Here is a 25597-nt window from a genome sequence, read left to right as displayed (position 1 = left end):
CGAACTAGTGACCCCCGCTTCATGAGGCGTGGTTCACAGCCGATTGAGCTATCCGATTAAGCCTCCTTTTACATATATATATATAATTTTTTTTTTCCTCCATATTACTTGTTTTTATAGGCCCGTTTATTGACTCGTTAATTTTTTTAAATCGTTTGTTACATTTATATCATGTCAACTAAACTTTATATCACATCAATTTCTTTCTTATTTCTTTTCCTTTTTCCCTGATTTTTGATCTGAGAATATTGTCCCATAAAATGCAATATTCATATGATAAGGACCCTTGTATCTATATTCAAAACACACCGTGCTCTTGCACGTTGCATGTATGTACGTATGTGTGGGTAGTGGGTTCACGATGGCTTGAGCTGTCGAGTAATTCACCAGAGTTGTCTACTCTGGTTAGTCTTGGCCAGCCAACCAACCAACCAACCCTGATTGAAGATGAAGAAAAAAAATGGGGTTGTCACGTGTCAGGTTGTGGCTTTTAAGAGTCCATCATTTTGTCGCCACTGAATTATATGCTGGAAAAAGTAATTTAGCAAAGTGATTTGTCATCTGTGTGAGCCACAGCTGCATGCTAATTCATAAAACTTTTTTTTTTATTTTTCTAATTTGCTTGGTCAGATCAGATCGTGTGGCAATTAATGCATACAGCATCCAGACAGATCGATAATTTCAAAATGAAAGCACGTGATCATTTATATCCTTTTGACCCACGGACACCCTGCGGTAGTCCCTTTCCGTGTCGAACCGAAAGAGCTAGCCGCCTCGACACAAAACTTAACCAAGCAAGGCAAGGGACACATGATAGAGAGGCTGACTCGCTTCATCTTCTTCCTGTGTCCGTGTGGAAATGTAAGGCAACTTGAGTTAATTAATATATATATATATACATCTTCTTCCTGTGTCCGTGTGGAAATGTAAGGCAACTTGAGTTAATTAATATATATATATATACATCTTCTTCCTGTGTCCGTGTGGAAATGTAAGGCAATATATATATATATATATATATATATATATATATTAGGAGATTTCATTTTAGATATTTGATTAGTTATCGAATTTGAATTATTCTTATTTACTCTGGGGATAAGGTATATACTTGGTGCTGAGTGCTCTGTTTCTTTCCCTCATCTTTTGTGTTTTTCCTTTTACGTGTTCCTTTTTCTGCCTTTTTATTTTGTCGGGAAAATACCCTCATATTATTAATTTTGAGGTGGCAGAAATTTAAGCCAAAACCATATATGCTCTTTTAATTCATGGAAATTGGGATTGAAATTTTCAAGAATTCTTTTTAAATTTGAGATTCTCAAATTCTTAAATTTCAGTCATTCATTTTATCAAAATGTCTAAAATAAGCCATGTTTCAATATTTAATAAGAAAACATAGCTTATTAAATTTCTTTTAGGATACCTTCCTTATTAAATGCTGAAACATGACTTATTTTAAAAAAATGATCATTTTTATTTCAAATTTTGTCTATTTCCTCGAATTAGTACATGTAGCAGGATAAAATTGTCTAAATGTTTTTTTAGGTTAAATTTTTTAATAATACTACCCTTCAAAATGCATTAACAGGAAGAAATAGAATGGATTTGAAATGAAAATGATCATTTTTTTTTTAAAAAAAAGACACTTAAATGAGATGAACGATTGGCATTTATGAATTTAAAAATTTTAAATTTAAAGAGAATTTTAGGGACCTTAATCCAGGAAATTGAGTATCAAATTACGTTTTTGGACAACCCCAAGCACGGGAGCCTAGGTAGCTAGAGTCTACACTCAAGTGTCTCTATAAATTGCTGGGCTCTCTCTTCACATTCCACCCGTCTCTCTCCCTGCAACCTGATCGATCCTGCTTTGATGAAACACACACAAACTCTACACTCTCCAGCTACCAATTAATTAAGCTTAAACATGCCTTTCAATATAACCTCCATCAAAACCTCCTCAAATGGAGTCTGGCAAGGCGACAATCCCCTTGACTTTGCCTTCCCTCTCCTAATCATTCAAACAACCTTAATCCTCGTCGTCAGCCGCTTCCTCGCCTTCCTCCTCAAACCCCTCCGCCAACCAAAAGTCATTGCTGAGATAGTAGGTGGAATTCTGCTGGGACCGTCCACGTTGGGAAGAAACAAACAGTACTTGCACCGGATATTTCCGTCATGGAGCACTCCGATACTTGAATCTGTGGCAAGTATTGGTCTCCTTTTCTTTCTATTTCTCGTAGGACTTGAACTCGACCTAAGCTCGATTCGTCGCAGTGGCAGAAGAGCATCTGGGATAGCAGCCGCCGGAATCTCCCTCCCTTTCATATGCGGCATCGGCGTCGCATATGTCCTCCGAAAAACCGTCGACGGAGCCGACAAAGTCGGTTACGGCCAATTCCTCGTCTTCATGGGAGTCGCGCTCTCCATAACCGCCTTCCCAGTCCTCGCGCGCATTTTAGCAGAGCTCAAACTGTTAACCACCCAAGTGGGGGAGACAGCCATGGCCGCCGCAGCTTTCAACGACGTCGCTGCATGGATCCTGTTGGCTCTAGCCGTGGCACTCGCAGGCGACGGTGACAGCGGCAACCACAAGAGCCCCTTGATATCAGTCTGGGTCCTCCTCTCCGGAGCCGCATTCGTTGCCTTCATGCTGATCGCCATCGGACCCGCCATGAAATGGGTCGCCCGCCGCTGCTCTCCGCAGCACGACGTCGTCGACGAAGCGTACATCTGTTTGACGTTGGCCGGAGTACTGGTTGCCGGGTTTATCACCGACCTAATCGGAATCCATTCTATTTTCGGAGCCTTCGTCTTCGGATTAACAATCCCAAAAGGAGAATTCGCCGACAGATTGATAGAAAGAATCGAGGACTTCGTCACCGGCCTTCTTCTTCCTCTATACTTTGCGTCAAGCGGGTTGAAGACCGACGTGGCCAAAATAAACGGTGCGAGGGCTTGGGGTCTTCTGGGGCTCGTCATATCCACCGCTTGCGCCGGTAAAATTCTTGGGACTTTTGTGGTGGCCATGATGTTTTTGATTCCACCCAGGGAATCCCTCACTCTGGGTGTGCTCATGAATACCAAAGGCTTGGTGGAGCTCATCGTTCTCAACATTGGCAGAGAGAAGAAGGTTCGTTCGTTTTTTTATTTTTTACACATAGAAATATTTGATAAAGAGGAAAATGACACTAGACCTAATTAAATACCATAGAATATTCGAAAAAAAAAACTAATTAATCCAAATAATTGCTGATTGGCCGATAGAGAACAAATTATGCTTATAAACTCATTAATTTCCCATTCTTTCAACTCTCGTATCATTTTTAAAAAGAAAAAAAAAAGGACTTATGCCACATGGCTAAGAAGGTGAGGATAATGAGTCTATAAAATTACCAGTTTTCTGCCAATCAGCAATTATCTAAAAAGAGTAATTTTGTGAGTTATCAGTATTTTTTAAAGCGCACTTTTTGCACTTTCATTAACATTGTTGGGGTGGGGGACTGTCGGCCACCCCATTGGCTGCATTTTCAAAGCAATTTTTGTAACTTTGATTAACATAGTATAGGTGGGCGACAGTGATGGGAAAATTAAGATATGTTTTCCATGGAAAAAATCGTGCCTAGAATTATAGATTCTGCATTTGTGCTCGTTTTTTTTATTTTTTTCGTGATAAATTATGCATAAGATTTGACGTATTTATCAGTCTGGTTTTTCTCCTCCTTGAAATTTCCCCGGCTTTGCCTTCACGTTTCTCACACTCTTGTGGTTTGTCAGTCAACATTCAAAAAGAGGACGATTTTGTCATCTTTCCTCTTTTCCTTTGGTAATTGAGTTTGACTACTCAATACTTTTTAGAAAAATAATTAACTTAGGGTTGGTTCTATAAACGATTTTGTTTTAATTTTGGTTTGATATTTTTTAAAAAAAAGTGAAAAAGTAAAAATATTTGATATGAAAAAAAGAAAAAATTTTGTTTTGTAATGATTTTTTTATTTAAATAATAATAAAAAATAATTGATATGATGTAAAAAATAATAGGATATTAAAAAAATAAAAAAAAATAAGATAAATAGTGTATAGCCAAAATCATAGCAAAATCGTTTATCAAACGGAGCTTTATTCTTCCATGGATAATATTTATTAGAATTCTACTCGTTCTGTTCCATGAGATGACACGTACAGAAGGCTACAAGTCAAACAGTCATATAATTAATTATTTTTTTGTATCACCAAAACCGTCCATCACCATGAAAAAAAAAAAAAAAAATTACTTCAAAAAATTTTATATAAAAAAAAACTCCTTGTGCCAAAGTGATCAATCATTGTATTTCTATTGCTTAAATTTGTCCTATACGGATTGGGGTGCGGACCCACATAAACAATTAGCAGGAGGGAGTGTCCCCCTTTCTCAAAACATATTTTTGTACAATCCATTTCCTTTTCAGATCGATGTGGAAAAGTTGCTTTATTTCTCATCAGAGTTGGACGTTAATGTGTGGTGGCAGGCTTAGGGGCTAGGTCCCCCTACAAAGATTTAAGAAAGAAAGCGCGTATTTTATTAGATTGATTTATATAAATTAACTATAAATTATGTTCTAATAGTAGTATTATTATCATTTATTTAATAATAGTAATGTTAATTAATGATGATGGTGATAATAATAAAATTATCTTCAATCACATTAGGAAACTACTGATTACCTTTTCCCAAATTGAATACTACATAATCACCACCAACAAAATTGAATAAATTAAGTTGAACATTTTTGTCCTTTTACAAGTTGTTCGTGTTGTTTCGGAAACTCCTAGTCCTAGGGGCCTCTTAATCTCTTGTTCTTCTTAAAGTAATGTCCACCGGGGTTCCAAAAATAAGCCTTTTGCTTTAAATCCCAGGTAGGAGGATCCCGACCGTTGGATGTTTCAGTTTATCTCGATCTGGTTTCTAACATGTTTGAAAACAGGTGCTCAATGACGAAACATTTGCTATTCTAGTTCTCATGGCACTCTTTACCACCTTCATTACAACTCCGACAATCATGGCCATCAACAAACCAACACGTGGCGTCTCCACCCGCACTCACCGGAAGCTGCGTGACTTGACCTCCTCGCCGGACTCCAACGACGAGCTTCGCGTTCTCGCCTGCGTTCATGGCCCTGCAAACGTACCCTCCCTCATCACCCTCATAGAGTCCACCCGGCGCACCAAGAAGTCCCTTCTGAAGCTCTTCGTCATGCATCTCGTGGAGCTCACCGAACGATCCTCTTCCATTATCATGGTCCAGCGTGCCCGCCGGAACGGCTTTCCCTTCTTCAACCGGATTCGTCGCGGCGACTGGCACGACCGAGTCGCCGTTTCATTCCAGTCCTACAATCAACTCGGACGAGTTAGTGTCCGCCCCACAACGGCTATCTCCGCCTTGTCTACTATGCATCAGGATATTTGCCACGTGGCGGAGGATAAAAGGGTGACGATGATCATCCTGCCTTTCCACAAACAGTGGAGAGGGGAGGGCGACGAGACCGAGGAGAATGTGGGCCACGACTGGAGAGGAGTAAATCAGAGGGTTCTGAAGAATGCACCGTGCTCGGTGGCTTTGCTTGTGGACCGTGGATTTGGCACTGAGGCCCAGACTCCATCGCCCACTACCTCTGTGGCCCAACGGGTTTGCATAATCTTCTTTGGTGGGCCTGACGATCGGGAGGCCTTGGAGTTGGGTGGGAGGATGGCGGAGCATCCTGCCGTTAAAGTTACCGTTATAAGGTTCGTTGAGAAGGAAGGAAAAGAGAGTAACAGCGTGATGTTGCGGCTCGCATCAAGCGGGGCTAGCGAGCAGAACTACAGCTTCTCCACCGCTAAAATGAACCGCGAGACAGAAAGAGTAAGCTCCTTCCTCTTCAATTCTTTTAAATTCTTTTTCATGAATTAAAATATACTTTTTAATTCTTTAATTTACTTCAAATAGTAAAATAAATATTTGCTAAATTACTACTTATTTGGTATACTAAGTGTGGAGTTAAACTAAAATGATTAATTTAACAATATTAACTTTATTAATCATGAGTTATTATAGGCCTAGAAATCCTGTTATTTCGATCAAAACCCTCTTGTGATTAAATGATTCAGATTTTAATTCTCTAGTATTTACCTGAGAAATGCTAGATATGATACCTTATTCTCTACTCTCGTCTTACTGAGCTTTTGAATTTTTATTTTTAATTTTTAATATAAACCGATAAAAATTGTCACATTAGTCCATTGAAATAAGTTAGAATTTACTATATAACATAACCCAAATTACCCAATTGCTATTGCATGAGATATAATGTATTAAACATCAAATATAATAAATTTTTTTTAAAAAAAAAAATCGAAACAAAAATCATCTGCAACAGTAGCTAATATGATGGTGATGATACTATAGGAGCTAGATGAGACAGCAATTGCAGAGTTTCGGGGCAGGTGTGATGGGATGGCAGAGTGCTCAGAGAAGGTGGCAAGCGACGTCGTTGAGGAAGTATTAGCGATAGGGCGGAGCGGGGAGTACCATCTTATAGTTGTAGGGAAGGGCCGGTTCCCTTCAACAATGGTTGCTGGATTGGCGGAGCGGCAACCGGAGAATGCGGAGCTAGGGCCTGTCGGAGACATATTGACGGCGTCAGGGCACGGCGTCGTTTCTTCAGTGCTTATTATTCAACAGCATGATGTTGCACATGTAGAGGAGGCTCCCGTGTCGAAGGTGTTGCCCGCCCGGAACACGGCCGATGAATCATCGACATCGACAAGTGTACGAGATATTTCAAACGATTTTGTGTGATCAAAACAAACCTCAATAGTATGGGATTTGGGGTTATTGTTGTAAATTTCTATTTTTATTTTTATTTTTTAAATGTCTATTGTATTATATATGCTTCTTTGTTTTTCCCCTCAAAATATTTTTGGAACTTACGATAAATGCAAAAGATTAGAACATTTAGATGGGATTTCTTTAGTTTTAAAGTGATTCGAGTGCTGTTCGACTTGGGATTGCTACGTGATGGTTCACTTTTTAACGTGGTTGGTGCTACGTGACAAATAATGTTTTAGTTGTTAATGCGGACACTGCCATATAAACTGTCACATCAGTTTGTAGTATCTCTAACTGCACTCTTAAACTTTACTTTATGCATGCTACAACATTTACCCTTTTTTTTTTATTTGCCAAACCTATTATTTGATTATATGACTTTCATAAATCATTAGGCTCATCTAGAAAGTGTCAAAACTATGCTTTTGTGTAAGTTAAAAATATACTAAACAAATGTGTTTTAGATTGGATAGCAAATAAAATCATGATAAATATATGACAAACACATCCCATTAGTGACTTGAGTATATGTTTTTTTTTTTTTTTTTTTCTAATTAAAAGGATGGGGATGGGAAGGGGAGACCAGTGTAGTTTCCCTCCTTGGGCGTGACCATCGGGGTTTCCATCCGCTGTGGAATGTTCGGTTTGAGCCATAACTACTGCCTAGGAAGGCGAGCCTGTCACCACAACCCCATCAAAGTGTGAGCCAGTAGAGCCCCTTCATAGTAGCATCTAGTTCACACATCTACTACCGCAAGCGGATTCGAACACGCGACCACTAGGATGAAATGAGTTCTTTGAGTATATGTTAATCAAATTGAAAACCATTGAATGATCCAACATCACAAAAAAGTGACACTAAATGTAATTTCAAATATATATATAGGGAATTTCAAACAATTTTTTATTTTATTTTTTTTTAATTTGCTTGACTGAATATTTAGACCTGGGAAAAGAACAATTTCTGTCTGCCACTATCAGCTAAAAGCTCATTGACAAGGCCCTTTATGGGATTCGATGTCACCAAAAACAAATTGGTCACTCAATGAAAGTATGCACGATTATGATCACCGTCATACTTGTAACAAACGAAAGAGACTAAATTTTGTATAATGTCTTGATTGTTATATACAAAATTGTTCTGCTTCTGTCGAAGAAAGTAATGTCGCTCGATCATTATTAAACTGATTGCAGTCTTTTTTTGTCTGTGAAGATTCCATCAAGGTGCCTTTTATTTCTATCAAGTCATGAATTAGATCATAATCATTTTCAATGAGTCCATAAGAAATAATTTCATTTTCTTCATCGGGTCCGGGTAGAGAGACCAAAACTCTTGAGCAATCTTTCCTTTCTTCATGCTTATTTTAAGTTCGAAGCACCATTTGTACCAATAAGAATCTCGTTTGTTACATACTTTCTTTTTCATATAGCTATTACACAATAATTAATTGGCTTTCTTATCTGAGTGGTGGCCACTTTTTACTTAATCACTAACAATTATTCTTAAACTTTACTTTTGTAGCCAGTATATGCTTTTTCTTTTTAGGTCACGTCAGGTTCATCCACATCTATTACACAAGTTTCGAACCTCACCATGCAAATCAAAAAATGGTGATATTATTATTTCTTCTGCAGGTCCACGTCAAGAATAATAAATCAGTCAAAATGCTTTTTATGTATTGGTCAATTTGTAATTTTTTTTTTTTTTAATATATAGTGATGTAGATTGGATAACAGTCAGGTGTCTGATACTACGATTGAGCGCACGTTGTGACTGTAATCGTGCGCTCAGTCTACGATCGATCGCCTGCGTGCTGCGATCGAGCGCACACGGGACCATTATGTTATTTTCTGCGTATTAATTAAGTTAAGCCATCTTTATTTCCTTGTTTTAGTAGGATTAAGGTTTTGAGAATTAATATTTCGTTATTTTATTAAGTTTAGGGTTTTGAGGGTATTTATGTTATATTTTATTAGGTTTATGAGTCTTGAGGGTATAAATACATACTTATAGCTTATAATTCATCAGTTGTTGTTTATTATTAATTTTGATTAATGAGAATACTCAGAGTTGAGTGTATTCCTCTCTTTTCTTTCAAAATCTAAAGAGTACCTAACTTTTGTTAAGAAAATTTCTTTGATTACTTGATAGTCTCAAGTTCTAGAAATACATATCTGTTGCTTATTGATATTCTTCGCTGCAACTCACTAAGCCACGCTGCATCATATAGTCATGTCATTTTCATCTTTAGGGTAAAGTTCGGCTGCATCACAATTGACATAGTACATATTGTGGTCTTTGGAGCCTTGTGCTTTTCACAAAGATGTTTTTTGTTTTTTTTTTTTGTTGTTTTAAAGAGTTCCTCGTGTCTTGTCCACCGATAAATGAATGGTGAATTAAATCTTAGGAATTTTTTACCCAATCCACCTTGCTTCCTCAGTGGTGCGGGCCACGCCATTTTCTCATGTCACCTTATCGTGTTAGACGCCAAGTGGCAAGTACAGATCGTTTTTGCATTCTTTCGGTGTATATATATATATATTTTGCAAACTTAAGTTACGTAACATGCTCATAGTGCTCCTTTGAATTTTTTATTTATTTTAATTAATATTGATTTAAGTAGGTGTGTACATGCAGATGCAATTATTTGAAATATCCCTTTTGGATATTCGTATTTGCATCTACATCATGTTTTTACTAACTACATTCGCATGGTTATTAAAGGTCTGTTTAGGTGTGCGTTTAAAATGCGTTTAACACTTAAAAAATATCCATTTGGTAAAAAAATTAAAAGCACTTTTAAGTGTCAAAAAATGACCAAAATGCACTTTTGACAAAAGCTTAAAAATGAAGTTTTTGCTAAAAAATATTTTTTTGACTTGAAAGTTCTATTTCTCAAAAACAATCTCAACCATGCTCTAAATGTGGTTATTCTCTGTTATTTGCATCTTAGGTAATGAGTTTTTTGTGCCTATTTTAGTCTTTTTGGCCTTATTTGTGTCTCTATTAGAGCTTATTTTTATTCAATTTTGAAAATAATTTGGCCCGATTTTTAGTATTTTCAGCTTGTTTTAATTTTTCTTTAAGACTAATGTTTTGAAATATATTGACTTTACATTACTTTTGAAAACAATGTAAACATAACCTATACATAATGCAAAACAACTTCATTTTGGTATTAAACACATCTTCATTTTCTAAAACTACTAAATCCATCGACATATGCAGATAATGGTTTTTACGAACCGCATTCGCATCCAAATCCACGTGTTATCTACATTCACATGTGCGGATAGTAAATAACAGATACGAACAGTTAATATCTGTCCGAATGTGCACCTTTAGATCTAAGAGTAAATTAAGCATGTCATGTTAATGGAGTATGCTGAAAAAATGCTGAGAAAATTTTTCTGACGTAAAGTGTAATAGGTTTTCATTACTTTTTGGAATTATTTTCCACATTCATCTTCATACTCATATCATATGCTGTCGCATCGCCTCCCTAAGTAGACAGTATCCTAGCCAGAAGATTTTAGGGTACAATGAATCTCGATTAGCTTCAACTTTATTCTTTGACAACCTTTCAACTTTATTCTTTCAATAATTGGATATGACATAGCTTTTATTATAAATTATTTTGTTTTATTAATATTTTGCGAACTACTTTTACAAACTCTTTGAATGCTGCCCGATACTATAATATTTACATTTTTTTTTTTTTTAACAAATTGATATAGCTGTATATAATTGTTGAAATTAAGCAAAAAAGTCATGCTCGCTAATTTAATTGATTAGTAGGTGCATGTTAATAGTATACTTTTAATTATTTTATCAATTAAAAAATTGTAATAAAAGCTATAATATCTCAGACATTTTTCTTGATCTTTCTTGAGAAATGCTATACAAATTCCAAACTTTATGAAGAAATTCATAATAAAATAAGAAAATGGAGATAATAGCGGAATAATAAAAGAGACACAAAAGATTGGACAGAATTTTTTTTCAAACTGGGTTGGATGAATTTCCTTCAACCTAATCTATAAAAGTGACATATACAGATTTTACATGGTTCGGTCTATGATCTACAGTCTTAATGCTACATTTTACTCTTATTCAATTGATTGATTTTACAATACAAATCATCCCTACTTATAGGGAAATATGATAGGTGAATATAATACAAATAAAGTATCAAATCACAACGATTTGATTATCAATTATAACGATTTGATAATCAATCACAAAGATTTGATATGTGATAGCAACAATTTGATTGTAAGCACATATATATGAAAAATATTCTAACACTGCACGCTTCCAAATGTTTACTTTCTTACGTGGTAGTAAAATTCACCATTGAATCCAAAATTTAATGATAATTTTTAGTGTCACAAAAGGAAGTAATTATTTCAAGTAATTGTAAAGTTGCAAGTTTGTGTAGCTTTCTCTTCTTTGAGAAATGCTATGAGTATCAAAATGACGTGGACTTTATTCATTGGTACCCATAGCATTTCTCTTAGTTAATTATTTTGATCATCTCTCATGAATAAGCTCCACATTATTTTGGTATTTATTTTTTAATAAAAGAGTTGATACCCCTAACATTTCTCATCTTTTTTTATACCCTTATACATGCAAAATTTCAAAGAGATTTGGTTGATGTCATTCTCATATACGTTTGTTGTCTATCTTTCTTTTAAATTTATTATTGAATATGTAGAACTCACATGTGAATTTGTATAACCCACATGTGGATCCCACATATTTAATTATGAATTTGCACATCTCTTGTACAAAGATATGAAAGAGAATGCTAGGAAACATTTATAAACTTCAAATCAATGACTCGTACTAAAACACTTATGTTGCTCAGTTTTGCGTACAACATAATTTTCATTTTTCACTAGAAACACGAACAAGATTCTCTTAATTTCAAGTGAAATGGAGAATGATCATTTCATTCATAAGATTCTATTTTGTTTCATCTTATAACAATGTACATAATGGTATACTTCATTTAAAATTTTTAAATAACATGACAACATATTCATCATATGGCATCATGTACACCATTAGATCCAGAAAATAAAATCTTAAGCATAGAATAACTTTTCTCTATTTCACTTAAAATTGAGAAGATCCCATTTTACACAATTAGTTGATCATTGACTTAAATATATGGGAAATGTTAGGAGTTCTTCTAGTGTTCTCTTGATGTCCTCCCAACTGTGATGTGACTTTTAAAATTATCATTGAATTTGAGATTATCATTATTGACTTTTAATTTATTTGTGATTTTAAAAGTCACATCATAGATGGGGGGACATAAAAGGAACACTAGAAGAACACCTAACATTTCCCTAAATATAAAGGTAGAAACGTATAACTACTTAGATGATTCGGTTGAATTCAAAAAAACTAGTCACTACTCCCAACCAATAGATAGATCTAAACTTCAACTAAAATGGATGTCACATAATGGGTATCCTACTTTTTTCCTAATTAAAAAAGACAGGAAGACATGACCATAGTGACTATTCTAATTGGAGAAAATTTAGTTACTAAAATTCTTCTTTATTTAATTACTAAACTTGGGCTAATCATCCCCACCACCCTGGCAGGGAAGATCCCACCTCCAATGGGTGGAGAACCCACGTCGAGAGAAAGATCTACCCCGCGGTGGGTTGCGGGGACCAAGGGTGAGATCCCACCCAGAGACCCACTCGGGGGAGGATCTCGATGGGTGGCATAAGTTGATCTCTATCATTTAAAAATAATAATAATTAATAATAATTAATTAATTAATTAATATTATTAGTATTATTATTATTTATTTATTTCATTTTTAAGTAACGCTAACATGACATTGAAGACACATGACTGATGTTGAAAGGCTTTAACGTAAATAGCGGGTGTTTAGTTTCTTGCCAAAATATGGAGACAGAAGGAATAAAACAGAAAATGAGAAAACTGTATCTACCACTTTCGATAGTTATTAAAACCGAGGTAACTATTTGATATCAAAATACTTTCAAAATTGATTTCATGATTAGAAACTATAGGCCAACACATTATCAGTCAAAATTTTGAAATTATGCAAAGAGAAATGTTTGCTTTGATTCTCTTGCAAATCTCTTGTCCATGTCCATCACATAGATAGGTCTCATATTTGTACATCTCTTATTACAAGATGGACAATAGATGTGCAAAAAAATGACATCAAACAAATCTCTAGTGCAAAAATCCAAGTTTATACGGCTAAAAAATGTTAGGTATTATTTTAGTGTTCTCTTAGTGTCCTCCCAATTATAATGTGACTTTTAAAACTATCGTTGAATTTAAAATTATTATTATTGACTTCTAATCTATTAGTGATTTTAAAAGCCACATCACAATTAGGAAGACACCAAGAGAACACTAGAAGAACACCTAGTATTTCCCTTATACAGCATGACCGATTCTCTGTGTAAAGCCACGTTTTTACACGTTGCAAGCCAAATATAAGATGCGACTTTACACACTATCCCACATTACGGGGAGCTGGAGGACCATATCCCTAGGCTAGCTCCCCAAGTGGCTTCACTTGGGTTTCACTTTGACCTAATTTCTGTGGTGAAAACCTCTAGGGCTGGAGCATCTTTAGCCTGCACTGAACCGTTTTCTTTTCTGGCTGGTAAAGGAGGAAAAGCATGAAGGGGGCACAAAGATATTAATATCCTATCCAGGTTTCTCCGGGGCTTTTTTGTTTAGTTCTTTCTGATGATCTTTAACTTCCATCAATTAGGGAACAAGATAAAGGTAGACCAGTATTTTGCAGATGATCTGAAACATTCAGAGTGGCCACAGTAGATAATAATGATTTTAATATAAAAAAAAAAAATTACAATGCAAAATGACTTCTTATTGCAGAGAATTCAATATGGAGGACACAAATCAAAAAATATTGAGAGAACAATTTGTCATTACAAATCAAAAGCAATTTTGAATTTTTAAGTCACAAATAACAGTCCTCACACACCCACAGAAGTCCTCTTTCTGATTGGGCAATTGCCCTTCCTGATAACAGTTGTACAGATATAAACTATTCTCAAACACACAAAGACGTTCCCAGAAATTACATTAGAACTTTTAAAACATTTAAAATATAAACTAAGGAAGTGGCTTGCTGAAAATATGCTAACCTTGAAAAAGCAACAACCATCCACATGGGATCTGATCCAATAGCAACCAACAACTTTCTTGTCAGCTGCATTCTAATTTTCGTATTCATCATTTCTCAAATCGCCAAAGCCAGCCACCAGTTTTAATGCTACTATAATTTTTGTCCACCGATTTATGTGTAAACCAGGATTTCAGTAAAATCGTGAAATCATTCACCTGGCAACACAAGAGTTTGTACAATTTCAAATGAAGCACACAAAAGATGATACGAAGAATGAAACTGTATAATAAATAGCCAGTCAAAAATCAAAACCAACTTTGAATTTTATAGCCACAAACACATGCTTCTCACAATCACACAAAACTATCTTATTTGCCTTCCATGTTGATAGTTGTAAATAAAAAAACTACTTTAAAAGACAACCCCTTTCGAACAAGTCATTGAAAGCTTTTTAAATGTAAAATGAAGGTAAGGAGAGAGAGAGAGAGAGAGAGAGAGAGAGAGGAGTTTTTCATCATCTACTAACCTTAGAGAAAGCCTCCACCAGTCCATGTTGAATCTGATTTCCCATTGTGACCAACAGCATTTTTATCTGAGGCACTCTGGTAGAAGTTCTCATATCCATCATCTTTGGCATCATCCCAGCCAGCCCAACTGTCACTGTTATGAGATGCATGGGATGCAGCTCCCTTTGTCGATTCTTCCTTCCTATTGTCTTTGCTGTCCCAATCATCCCAAGAACCCGAACTGTAAGAATTATACCCAGTCGACGACGACTGGGCTCCTCCAGAAGAAGAATTCCATCCTTGGTTCTCCTGTTTAAACTCCTGATAAAATCCATTTCTCTCACTATCATTCCGTTGCCAGCTATTCACACCTTCTTTAGTGTACTCTTCAACTTTCTGTGAAGCCATTGCCATGACACCCTTCATGATCCCCCATGTCTTCTGCCCAATCTCTGATGTCTTTGCAGTGACAACATTCACAGTCTCATTTACCTTGTGATCATAACCACCTTCCTTCACCTGTGACAAATGTTTATTCATGCACCTTTTTTTTTTATATATAAATAATCAAAATATCATTAAAAGCGTAAGGCGCCCCCAAGTACACAAAAAGTATACAAGAGTAAATGTTGTTTATTCATGCACCTTGTTTGTTTGATTTCATATATTAGCTATCCTTAAGATCTCTACTGGAGGGCGGGGAATATAGGGATAACTATAACAAAAGAATAAATGCTATGCAAACAGAATCCGCTAATTTTAAGCAAAGAAGTGATTTTACACCGTACTAAGACCCAAACCTGAAAAAACTTAAACTTGAATGCAATAAAAAAAGCTAAGATATACAAATAAATAAAAGGGAAATTCCAATTTTTTTTGCATAGTCCAGATGACCTTCACGAATCATTGTAAGAAAAAGCCAATAACTTATATGCTGACATGATTTCCTTTTTACCTTGTTGTTTCTGAGATCCATATAATGGCCTTATTAGATAAATGTGCAAGTTAAAAATATATTAAATATAAATATGTTTAAAAGAAATGGATCCAACATAGCAGACACCAAAATATGCTTCTCATAGAGCTTGTCTATCAACAGCTTGTAACTTGTTAACCCCCAAAATACCTTACAGGCTCGCACCAGAAACTGATCTCAATCACAATGGCTAATTCCCAAGTCTATCGACCCTCTAGACTAACAATCACCCCATATGTCACCAAATCACATCCTAACCTCGCACTATCCCCGCAAACTACATAACACGCAACACCACAAGAATAATACCATAATTTCCAGTAAACAGAGAGCTACCACTGTCACCAACAGTTAACCTGAGACAGAAATAAAATAATACCATTGTCAACCCAGCATCATTTCCCATTCCCTCTTGGTAACCTTTAGGTAGTCCTCTAACTGCATCTGTCGCTGTCACAGCCACCATTCTTTGTTGCAGAGCAACAACTTTAGAGCTGTTCAATCACTGATGTTAGTAACCACTAGCTCCAGGTACCTGCATCTCTCAAACAACGTCATCCAAATCAGATTCATAATTCTCATAGTCACCCACTTCTCCTAAACCCACCAACAATTCTTACTGTTCTACTCACAGTTCCTAATCCCCTCCCTCAGACCTTCTCTCATTAATCTGATGAATGACTGGCCAAATAAGGATTGATCAGGCAATCATAGTTTCCCACTTCTCCTCTAACACATTAACAATTCTTACTGTTCTGCTCACAGTTCCTAATCCCCTCCCCCAGACCTTCTCTCATTAATCTGATGAATGACTGGCCAAATAAGGGTTGATCAGGCAATCTCAAGTCCTGGGAAATTTAGTGTTAGTCTAACACCACTACAACCACTTGTTTGCCACAAATTTGCCAGGTCTTCTCTGGGCCAAAAACTATATGACTACCTCTTTCAATTCAGAAACCCAAAACAATTATGCTCTTGGTAACCTTTAGGTAGTCCCCTAACCGCATATGTCGCTGTCACAGCCACCATTGTTTGTTGCAGAGCAACAACTTTAGAGCTGTTCAATCACTGATGTTAGTAACCACTAGCTCCAGGTACCTTCATCTCTCAAACAACGTCATCCAAATCAGCTTCATTATTCTCATAGTCACCCACTTCTCCTCAACCCATCAACAATTCTTACTGTTCTACTCACAGTTCCTAATCCCCTCCCACAGACCTTCTCTCATTAATCTGATGAATGACTGGCCAAATAAGGATTGATCAGGCAATCATAGTCACCCACTTCTCCTCAACACATTAACAATTCTTACTGTTCTGCTCACAGTTCCTAATCCCCTCCCTCGGACCTTCTCTCATTAATCTAATGAATGACTGGCCAAATAAGGGTTGATCAGGCAATCTCAAGTCCTGGGAAATTTGGTGTTATTCGAACACCACTACAACCACTTGTTTGCCAAAAACTATATGACTACCTCTTTCAACTCAGAAACCCAAAACAAAGTATGCTAGCTTTTAGATTAAACAAGTCAAATAAGTCTGTCCATCTGTAAGAAATGTTTTATGAAGAAACAATATCACATCATTGTATGTGAAAATAAACGTACACATGGTATGTCGATATGAGGAACACTGAAATTCAAACAAGTCTTATAAGAAGTTTATAATCTTCAACTGGTATAGATATGCTATTGTTTATAGTGTGGAACTAATGATTCTTAACACAGATTTCCCTACTTACAAGCTTGTTACTGTAAGAGAAAACTTCTGCATGCAAGAAGTTTCAACTGTGAGTTATATAGCAGTCTCACAGTTTACAATTATGATTCATTACCAATGTGCAGCGCGAGGCATGATGTCTGTAAAAAATTTCAATTATTTTAGGTCATCAACAATAATCAAACTCAGTTCTCAGGATCACCTCGATTGGATCCCTCCTTCTCCATCTAGCCTTCTATTCGCTCTCTCTCCATTTGACCATAATTTACCATTCCATAATTTACCATGAACCCCGAATTAACAAGATCCTTCCCAATAATCAAAATCAAAACTGTAAATGAAATGCAAATTGGGAACTTCCATCAACCTCCATTACATTGGACAACACACGTTCAAAGGGGCCTATTTAAAACATGTATGTGATTAGAGAAGACATTGCTGCAATTATTAGTTTGTTCAAGATGCAGTAAGTAGGGACACATCACCGGCAAAGCAAGAGTTATAAACTATAAATTTTAAACTCTCCACAGATGCTGCAGCTCCACATAGATGGGCATTTTAGATCATTAAGAAAAGTGTGGGCATAACCCTTTGTGCCAATCGTATTTCTTTTAGAATTAAGCTATAATTTACTCCAACGACACCGACTTGTTATAGACAAGATCAAAATTTGACATCAAAGACCAAAGGGCATGGCCTAACACAAACAAAGTAATCAACTTTTTGCTAAATGAATATCTTTCCAAACGGATTTAATTAATTCCAAATACCTTAGAAGTAAGGTCTTTTGTGCCAGCTTGGACAACATTCGCGGCCGACTGAGCCGCAGTCGCAGCAACCAAAGATAGCTTACCGATCCCCTACACGAATCAGATCAAATTAGTTATACACTAAAAATACTTTCACACAGAAATATAATAGAAAACCATCAAATTGTGACCTGAGAAACAACGGAAAACATATCGCCTTGCGAATCGTTCCTCGGCGGAGGCGCGGCAGAGGATCCAAAGCCGACGTACTTGCCCCCTTGCGAGGGCGGAAGTCCCTCGGGGCGGGAATCGTTCTCGACCATCTTCCTTGCGAAGAAGCTCTCCTTGTTCGCGGCAGAGGCCTCCAACTGCGACCGCGTGTAAATGTCCTCCGTCGACTTCGACCTCACCGGCGCGCCGCCCACGCCCGGGGCACCTCTAACGTCGCCCGTCGACTGGTTCCGCCTCAAATCGTTGGTGGAAGAGGATCTGGACCCGTCTTCGTTGTCCCAACTATCCCAGCCTCCGGTGTTCCCGTAACTACCGTTCCTGCCCTGCGCCAGCGGGGGCTTGGACTTCCCGACCCCGAGGCTCTCCTTAACGACCTGAGGGTCCCGCCAGGGTCGTCCCTCGGCTAGGGCTTGGATTCGGTCTCTGTAGATGCTGGCGGCTTTAGTGTTGTACTTGGTGACGATATCGGTCTCCTTGGGGACGCCGTACTGGGCGAGGAACGCGTTGAGCCGCTCGTTCCCGCCGGCCTCCATCTTTTTGATCTGGATCTCGGACCAGGAGTCCATGGTCACGGATCGGACAAAGGAGATGTGAACACCGAGGCCGCGGTGCTTGCCGGAGCACTCTAAGCACATAAAGACGCCGTAGGACACCGACGCCCACTGCGGGTTCTTTTGGGCACAGTCCACGCAGATCTTGTTCCCCGCTTGCGATTGTAGGTCCCGGAGCCGCCTCGATGCCGCCATTCCTGTCCGATCCGACCCTTCTCAACCGGATTCTTAACAAAAAGGATCGGAAAATTTAGAAGACGAACAAAATACAAGAAATCAAAAAAATGGATTGAAATGAGAGGAGAATTTCGAAAAAAATAAAAATTAGATAGCTTTGGGCTATAAAGCTGTGTTTAGATATAGAGAGAGAGTAAGAGAGAGGTTTGGGCATACCGGTTCTCTTTGTTTCTATTGCCTTGTGGGAGAGAAACTGGGGATCACCGACACCGTCAATTTCGTGAAAGCGTTTTAGGGGCTGGTGCTGCTGCACAATTACTCAATCAGTCAAATCTCCCTTTTTTGGGAAGCTTATTACGATTTCCCTAATTCTGTTTTTCTTTTCTTTTTTTTTTTCTTTTTTTCTTTTTTTTGTTTTTGTTTTTTTCGGTAAGTGGGACACGTGCGTTTTGTGCCAGCTCCAACTCTAATTGACAGGTCTGGATCACAACGACACTTTTTTTTTTCTTTTTTGAGAACTTACTTGCCGTTTGATTCGAAACTCTAGCATTTTTGTCTTTATATTTTTAGAAATATGATGATATTTGAGAATTAGAACCGATTAAATTTAAGTTTAGAATTAGAAATGATATTGAGTAATGCTAAGTACCATCTTTTTATCTTATTAAAATTCTCCTAAATCTGATGTGGCTTTTAAAATCATCATTAAATTTTAGATGAATCATACTTGAATTTTGATCCAATAATATTTTAAAAGATACATCAGTTTTATAATAATTTTAAGAGGATAAAAAGATAGTACCTAGTATTACTCAATAAGATTATATTTAAAAACTGAAATGATTTTTGAAAAATATAAAATTTTTGTGTTTAGTTTATCCATAATTACTTATACTTTTTAAAATATCATTATATTTATCTCTTCAAATTCATACAATTGTTTGATACTGAAACAACAGTAAAAAGGAAAGAACTCACAACAAAAAAAAAAAAGGACTGTTCTTCTACAAGGAGACAAATTTCTGTTTGTAGACGGTTGTGGGCCTTGTGGCAAGCAAGTTCTTAATGTAGTGAAAGGTTTTTTTAGTGGAGTGGGTTGCTCACAAAAGTTGACCCGACGAAAAGGAAGATTGTGGAAGACCCAATAGCCTTGTTTGGTAAAAGACTATACAAATTTCAATTTAAAAAGAAAAAATCAAATTTTAAGTATTTTTATTTTTTATATTATATTAATTACTTTTTATTATTAAATAATTTTTTTAACTTTTTTATATAAAAAATTCAATCTATCTACTTTATATCACATCAATCACCTTCAAACTAAAAATCGGCACTTACGAGAGATGCATGGAATATGTATGGTAGGAAATTACAAAAGAATTGCCTTGACACCATGAAATTTTTATTTATTTTTTATTTTTTTTCATGCGGTAGAGGGCTTACAAAATAAACTAGACGACGAGGATATTGATCTTATGACGATTGTGGCTCAAAACCTATGGCTTAAAAGGAACTCCGTGATATTTGGAGGAGTGTTTACTCATCCCACGCAAATTGTGAGAAAATCATTGAGATCCTTGCAAGAATTCAAAACTGCTAATGAGGGGTGGCCGAACAAAAAAACGTGTGGAATCGAATTGACTCCTAAATGGGTAGTTCATTCTTTGGGTTTTTTTTAAGATGAATTGGGATGCAGTTACAGACAGAGATAATAGAAAGATAGGCATTAGCAAAAATTCAAAACTGCTAATGAGAGGTGGCCGAACAAAAAAACATGTGGAACCGAATTGACTCTTAAATGGGCAGTTCATTCTTTGGGTTTTTTTGAAGGTGAATTGGGATGCAATTGTGGATAGAAACAATAGAAAGACAGGCATTAGCAAGAATTCAAAACTGCTAATGAGAGGTGGCCGAACAAAAAAATATGTGGAATCGAATTGACTCCTAAATGGGCAGTTCATTCTTTGGATTTTTTTGAAGGTGAATTGGGATGTAGTTGTGGATAGAGACAATAAAAAGACACAGATTAGTGTGATTGTTAGAGACTTTGAGGAAGAAGTGTTGGCGTCGTTGAGTGCTCTGAGACAACACATCACTTATCCGATTGTTATTGAAGTCATGGCAGCATTGAGGGCTGCTATCTTTAGTAAGGAACTTGGTTATCAAAAAGGTGGAATTAGAAGTAGGTGTTGTACAATTTGTGCAGGCTTTAAGGAAGGAGGAGAAGAATTTGTGCATATATGGTCAATTAATTGATGGCATAATAATTATGTTGAATATATAGCTTGCAGAACTAGAAGGTGTCATGAGGGAGGGTAATGAAGTAGCTTATAAGTTAGCCAATGATATAATGACTCAACCATGTCCGACCAAATCAAAGCAAAATTATCGTTTGTTAGTTATGCAGTTTATAAAATAACAAGATCATCCAATGATCCATAACATTGCAACGAGCTTATAACAAATGATAAATCACAAGATAATATAATTTGGTTGAGACATTGATACACCGATACTCCGTTCTCTTTTAGGTGTTTTGCACCATCACGAGAGAATATTTCAAAAATACATTTTAATCGATACAGAAGGTTCACTAGGCGTGAAATAACATATATAAAATAATATCTCCATATAACTTACAATCTATCACATAATATTTAGACATTATTTATCTCTACTCTACACATACACTCTACGTCAAGAATCACAGATTATATAGATACTTGTAAGTTACAGTACATAATGGAGAGATAAATCACAAAATAGAATAGTTAAGGGTATAAATAATTTGTAACAACCATTTGATTTAATGGGATAGAAACTTTTCATAATAATAAATTTATTAAAATACTCCAACAATCCCCCACTTGTTTTAAATTTTTAATAAAAATACACCTGATAACATAAACGCGGGGGGAGGGGGGGGAAGAGAGGAATTGTCATGCCTCATCATGAAGGTGTGATCTGTATTTAACCTTGATTTAGAGTTTGTTTGAACTTATGATTTCGCAAGTTAAAAGTGTGATTTTAGACAATTTGTGAAAAGTGTATTGTTTAACCCGCTGAGAAAGTGTCTTTTCCTATAGGATTATGAGGGGCCAATTTAAGTAGTCCATCATTCCTTTGGGTTACAGTTATGGCTCAATGGAGATTGATCTTTTGGGTCTCAATTCCAATAGTCCCTCATTCCCTTGGGTCATAGTTGTAGACCAAAGGGAATTGATTTTGTGGGTCTCCTCTCCTAGGGCCAATTCCAACGGTCTCTTATTTCCTTGGGTCACCGTTGTGGTCCAATAGGAATTGATCTTGTGGGCTTCCTAAGGGCCCATTCCATCCATAATACCATACATAGCAGTGATAGCACCAGGGAACCACCCTCATCTTCCTCCCCACTTTCCACTCTCTCCAAATCGAAGTATCTTACTCTCCAGTCTTGAGAATTTAAAGGATTTTGAATATCTGGCGGCAAAACCCCACCATTAGTTCAAGAAATAGTTTTGACTATATCAATTACCTACCTTTTGACCATGATAAATGTTTGGTTTTCATATTTTACTCGTCTCTTGTTCATTTACGTGCAAGAGAATAAAAAGTTCACCATTAAATTTATAGTAGATTCCACGTAATGAATTGTGAATTTATAAAAAAATGAAGAAGAGATAAACAAAAGATTGATATGTAACATTTCTCTTTGACTACAGCCAACCTATAACTCGAACTAGCGTAACAAACTTAAATTAAGTTGCTTTTTATGAATGTGTAAGTTTTGTATATAAATATGACACACAACTTAGCATAGAATTAAATTTAAGACTTATCTATTTTTATTTTACATAAATGTATATATACATATATATGGATAAAGACATTCTGTGTGGGTTGACCGCAATCATTTATTTATTTATTTTGAAGGAAAAATCATTACAATTTCATTAATTGATGAAGAATCACGAGCATAAAGCTCTTGCATTACAGAGCATAAAAGTTCTAAAAAAATTATAGTCGAAGCTACGAGGTTACAACATTGTAGATACATACATAACAATATTATATTAAAGACCTATCTATGACATCATCATCCACTAACCTATGACTAATCTTCAATTGTAACAACAGATCTGCTTTAGACAGACTCAATCCAATACATAGGTAGCTCATATTCCTTGACCCTAGAAGCAGAAAACCCCATGCTAAAACTCATCCTCTTAAACCCGAAAGCCAAGATACTGCTCACATTCACAACTAAGGGTCTGGACAAATATTTAAAACAGTTACAAAGAAACTGCAAAAAGAAAAGAAAAAAAAAATAATACAAAAACTAGCAGACAACAACATCGATGGTGGCAACGCAAAACCCGACTCGTGTAGAGCACGCACATCGGCTCATGTAGGCCACGCACTGGTGTGTGGTGGTAGTGTTGTGACGATGAGGGTGGCAACAGGTGGCGGAGAGGTTGGAGAAGGCGGGGGAGAGGCGTGTCATTGGCCTAGCAATCCCGAAAGGAGCAGATCTAGCTTAGAGCATATTGGTCCGACCGAATCTAAAAAACCCCAAGGCGACCAAAGAAAGGAAAAATGCAACGACCGAATGAGGCAGTGAGTCAACAAGGTGGCGTGGCTGCTGCTGAGGCCGGTGATGGGGCCAAAAAAGAAAAAGAAAAAAAAAATGGTGCATAGAAAGCAAAAGAGGGGGGGGGGGGGGGGGGGAAGGGGGAGGGAAGAGAGATGGGACTAAGGGAACTCACTAGAGAGGAAACCTGACCCTAGTCATTTATGTAAATGTACCAACATGTAAATCATTTATGATATCTGTGATGTACAATGTATCATAATGTAAATATTCTTGCAATTATATTAAAGTACATTATAATGAAATTGATATGGTTATAAATTAAGATCCGTCATTAAAGCAACGTACAATACATGAACGCAAATGGAAACGGATCATTTCCATTTCAAATAGAGAGTATTCATTTTTTTTTTTTTTTTGAATGGAAATCTGAAGATTTCATTTATTAAATATCATGAGCATAAAGTTCTTACAGAGTAGAGCAAAAAGCTCTTACAGCACAAATTATAAAGCTCTGTAAAAATTATAACCACATGCCATGAGATTACAAAATCATAGATACAAACAAAAATTCTTATAATCATGTGCTTTTTATGACTTTAATATTTCGCTAACTCATGTACAAATACAGTAAAAGAACAAATCTGCTCCGAGCAAACTATATTTAAGACATGAGTAGTCAAATTTCCTAATATAATTTATTTAAATCGGTCGTGAGAGATAACCCTTCACACCTAATTATTCAGGCCATGAGAAATAATCTCCCACACCTAATTATTTTTCCTCACTCATGAGGGCAGATCTAGAGAGAAGAAACATTTTACTCAAAACAAAAAGGGTAAAGTCCACTTAACCCCCTCAAACTACCAGCCCAATGACAATCTCCCCCTAAATTATCAATTACGACAATTTACCCCACAAACTACCAAAACAATAGCAATGTAACCCACAGTGCTAACAAAATGACGAAATTACCCCTATATAATTTTCAATAAGACAAAAATACCTTTAAAATTTTGAAAAAAAAAAAAAAAAATTAGTATTTTTATTTTGGGTAAAGTCCTCTTAACCCCCTCAAACTACCACATCAATGATAATCTACCCTTCAAACTATCAATTGCGACAATTTACCTTTCAAATTACTAAAATAATGACAATGTACCACAAATTCTAACAAAATAACGAAATTACCCTTACTAAAATAAAAATAATAATAAAAAAAAATACTAAAATTTATAAAAAAAAAAAAAAAAAAAAATTAAAAAGAATAAAAAAAATTAAAAGCGAAACAGGGGTGTCGGACCACCCTTGGATGGTGGCCGATCACCCCCTAAAAATGTATGGTAGCTTAATTGGTCAAGAAGTGGGAGAGCAAGGCCTTATCTGAAGTCGATCTTATGGGCAACATCGGCTTTTTGGATGGTCGGCAGGCCAAGCTTGTAGTTTTCTCTATCGATGTCCATGACCAAGATCTGCAATAATTACAAACACTACAAAAAATCAGATGGTTTCTGACATGGCAAACAATAACTAAATTTTGCCACGTCAGTAATTATTGACGTGCCAAAAGTGGCACGTCAACAAATTTTTTTTGACGTGTTGAATGTGCCACGTCAATATTTATTAACGTGGCACATTCAACACGTTAGGATTTCCTGACGTGTCAAATTTTAATTCAATGTAATTTTTTAAAATTTTATTTAAATAACTTAATATTTAAATATTTATTGACATGGTAAAATTAGACACGTCAATATATATCAAGTTTTTTTATATTATATATATTTCATATGCCGAGCCCACTGCCCAGCAGGCTGCCACCCACGCTTCCCAGCCCACCGCCCAGTCTACGATCCCTAGGGGCCACTGCCCAGATTCGAACCCCACCATGGCCATGGTTGCTCTGATTGTACACCACCGTTGCTCCTGTTGTTTTTGATTTGCCTTTGGTGATTTATATAGTTGCAGTAGATTGATTTGTACGGTGATCATAGTTAGCAAATCAACATAGATTTCTCAGATTTTATTTTGTTTTATTTTGTTGCTTTTACATCAATTTGTGGTGCAAAAATGTGATGGATAGCATTGGGCTAGGCGTGGGGATCGAATC

At 36.4% G+C, this 25597-nt stretch overlaps 2 protein-coding genes across 2 annotated transcripts; one reads left to right on the top strand and one right to left on the bottom strand.

The window, feature by feature from the left end:
* Positions 1-1841: 1841 nt before the first annotated feature.
* Positions 1842-7030, top strand: CHX20 (cation/H+ exchanger 20). The gene is made up of 3 exons (XM_059606327.2): positions 1842-3130; positions 4962-5879; positions 6423-7030. The coding sequence occupies exons 1-3, from the start codon at positions 1928-1930 to the stop codon at positions 6813-6815; spliced, it is 2514 nt and encodes an 837-aa protein (XP_059462310.1). The 5' UTR covers positions 1842-1927; the 3' UTR covers positions 6816-7030.
* A 6736-nt stretch (positions 7031-13766) lies between these two features.
* Positions 13767-19248, bottom strand: LOC132191792 (putative ADP-ribosylation factor GTPase-activating protein AGD6). Its single transcript, XM_059606891.2, has 5 exons — positions 19134-19248; positions 18150-18967; positions 17980-18069; positions 14535-15033; positions 13767-14223 (listed from the first exon to the last, which is right to left on the bottom strand). Exons 2-4 carry the CDS (start codon positions 18933-18935, stop codon positions 14536-14538), a joined length of 1374 nt encoding a protein of 457 aa, XP_059462874.2. The 5' UTR covers positions 18936-18967; positions 19134-19248; the 3' UTR covers positions 13767-14223; position 14535.
* Positions 19249-25597: the final 6349 nt, after the last annotated feature.

This window comes from Corylus avellana, chromosome 10, assembly GCF_965113065.1.
Source record: "Corylus avellana chromosome 10, dhCorAvel1.hap1.2, whole genome shotgun sequence".
NCBI lineage: Eukaryota > Viridiplantae > Streptophyta > Magnoliopsida > Fagales > Betulaceae > Corylus > Corylus avellana.
Note: the sequence above shows the minus strand (reverse complement) of the source record. Positions and strands in the feature narration are given on the sequence as shown.

Coding starts and splice junctions, on each gene's coding strand:
- CHX20 (XM_059606327.2), top strand. CDS start 1,928: ATGCCTTTCAATATAACCTCCATCAAAACCTCCTCAAATGGAGTCTGG. Junction 3,131..4,961: donor ACATTGGCAGAGAGAAGAAG/GTTCGTTCGTTT, acceptor GTTTGAAAACAG/GTGCTCAATGACGAAACATT. Junction 5,880..6,422: donor TGAACCGCGAGACAGAAAGA/GTAAGCTCCTTC, acceptor ATGATACTATAG/GAGCTAGATGAGACAGCAAT.
- LOC132191792 (XM_059606891.2), bottom strand. CDS start 18,935: ATGGCGGCATCGAGGCGGCTCCGGGACCTACAATCGCAAGCGGGGAAC. Junction 18,070..18,149: donor TGTTTTCCGTTGTTTCTCAG/GTCACAATTTGA, acceptor TGATTCGTGTAG/GGGATCGGTAAGCTATCTTT. Junction 15,034..17,979: donor CAAAAGACCTTACTTCTAAG/GTATTTGGAATT, acceptor CATTTGTCACAG/GTGAAGGAAGGTGGTTATGA.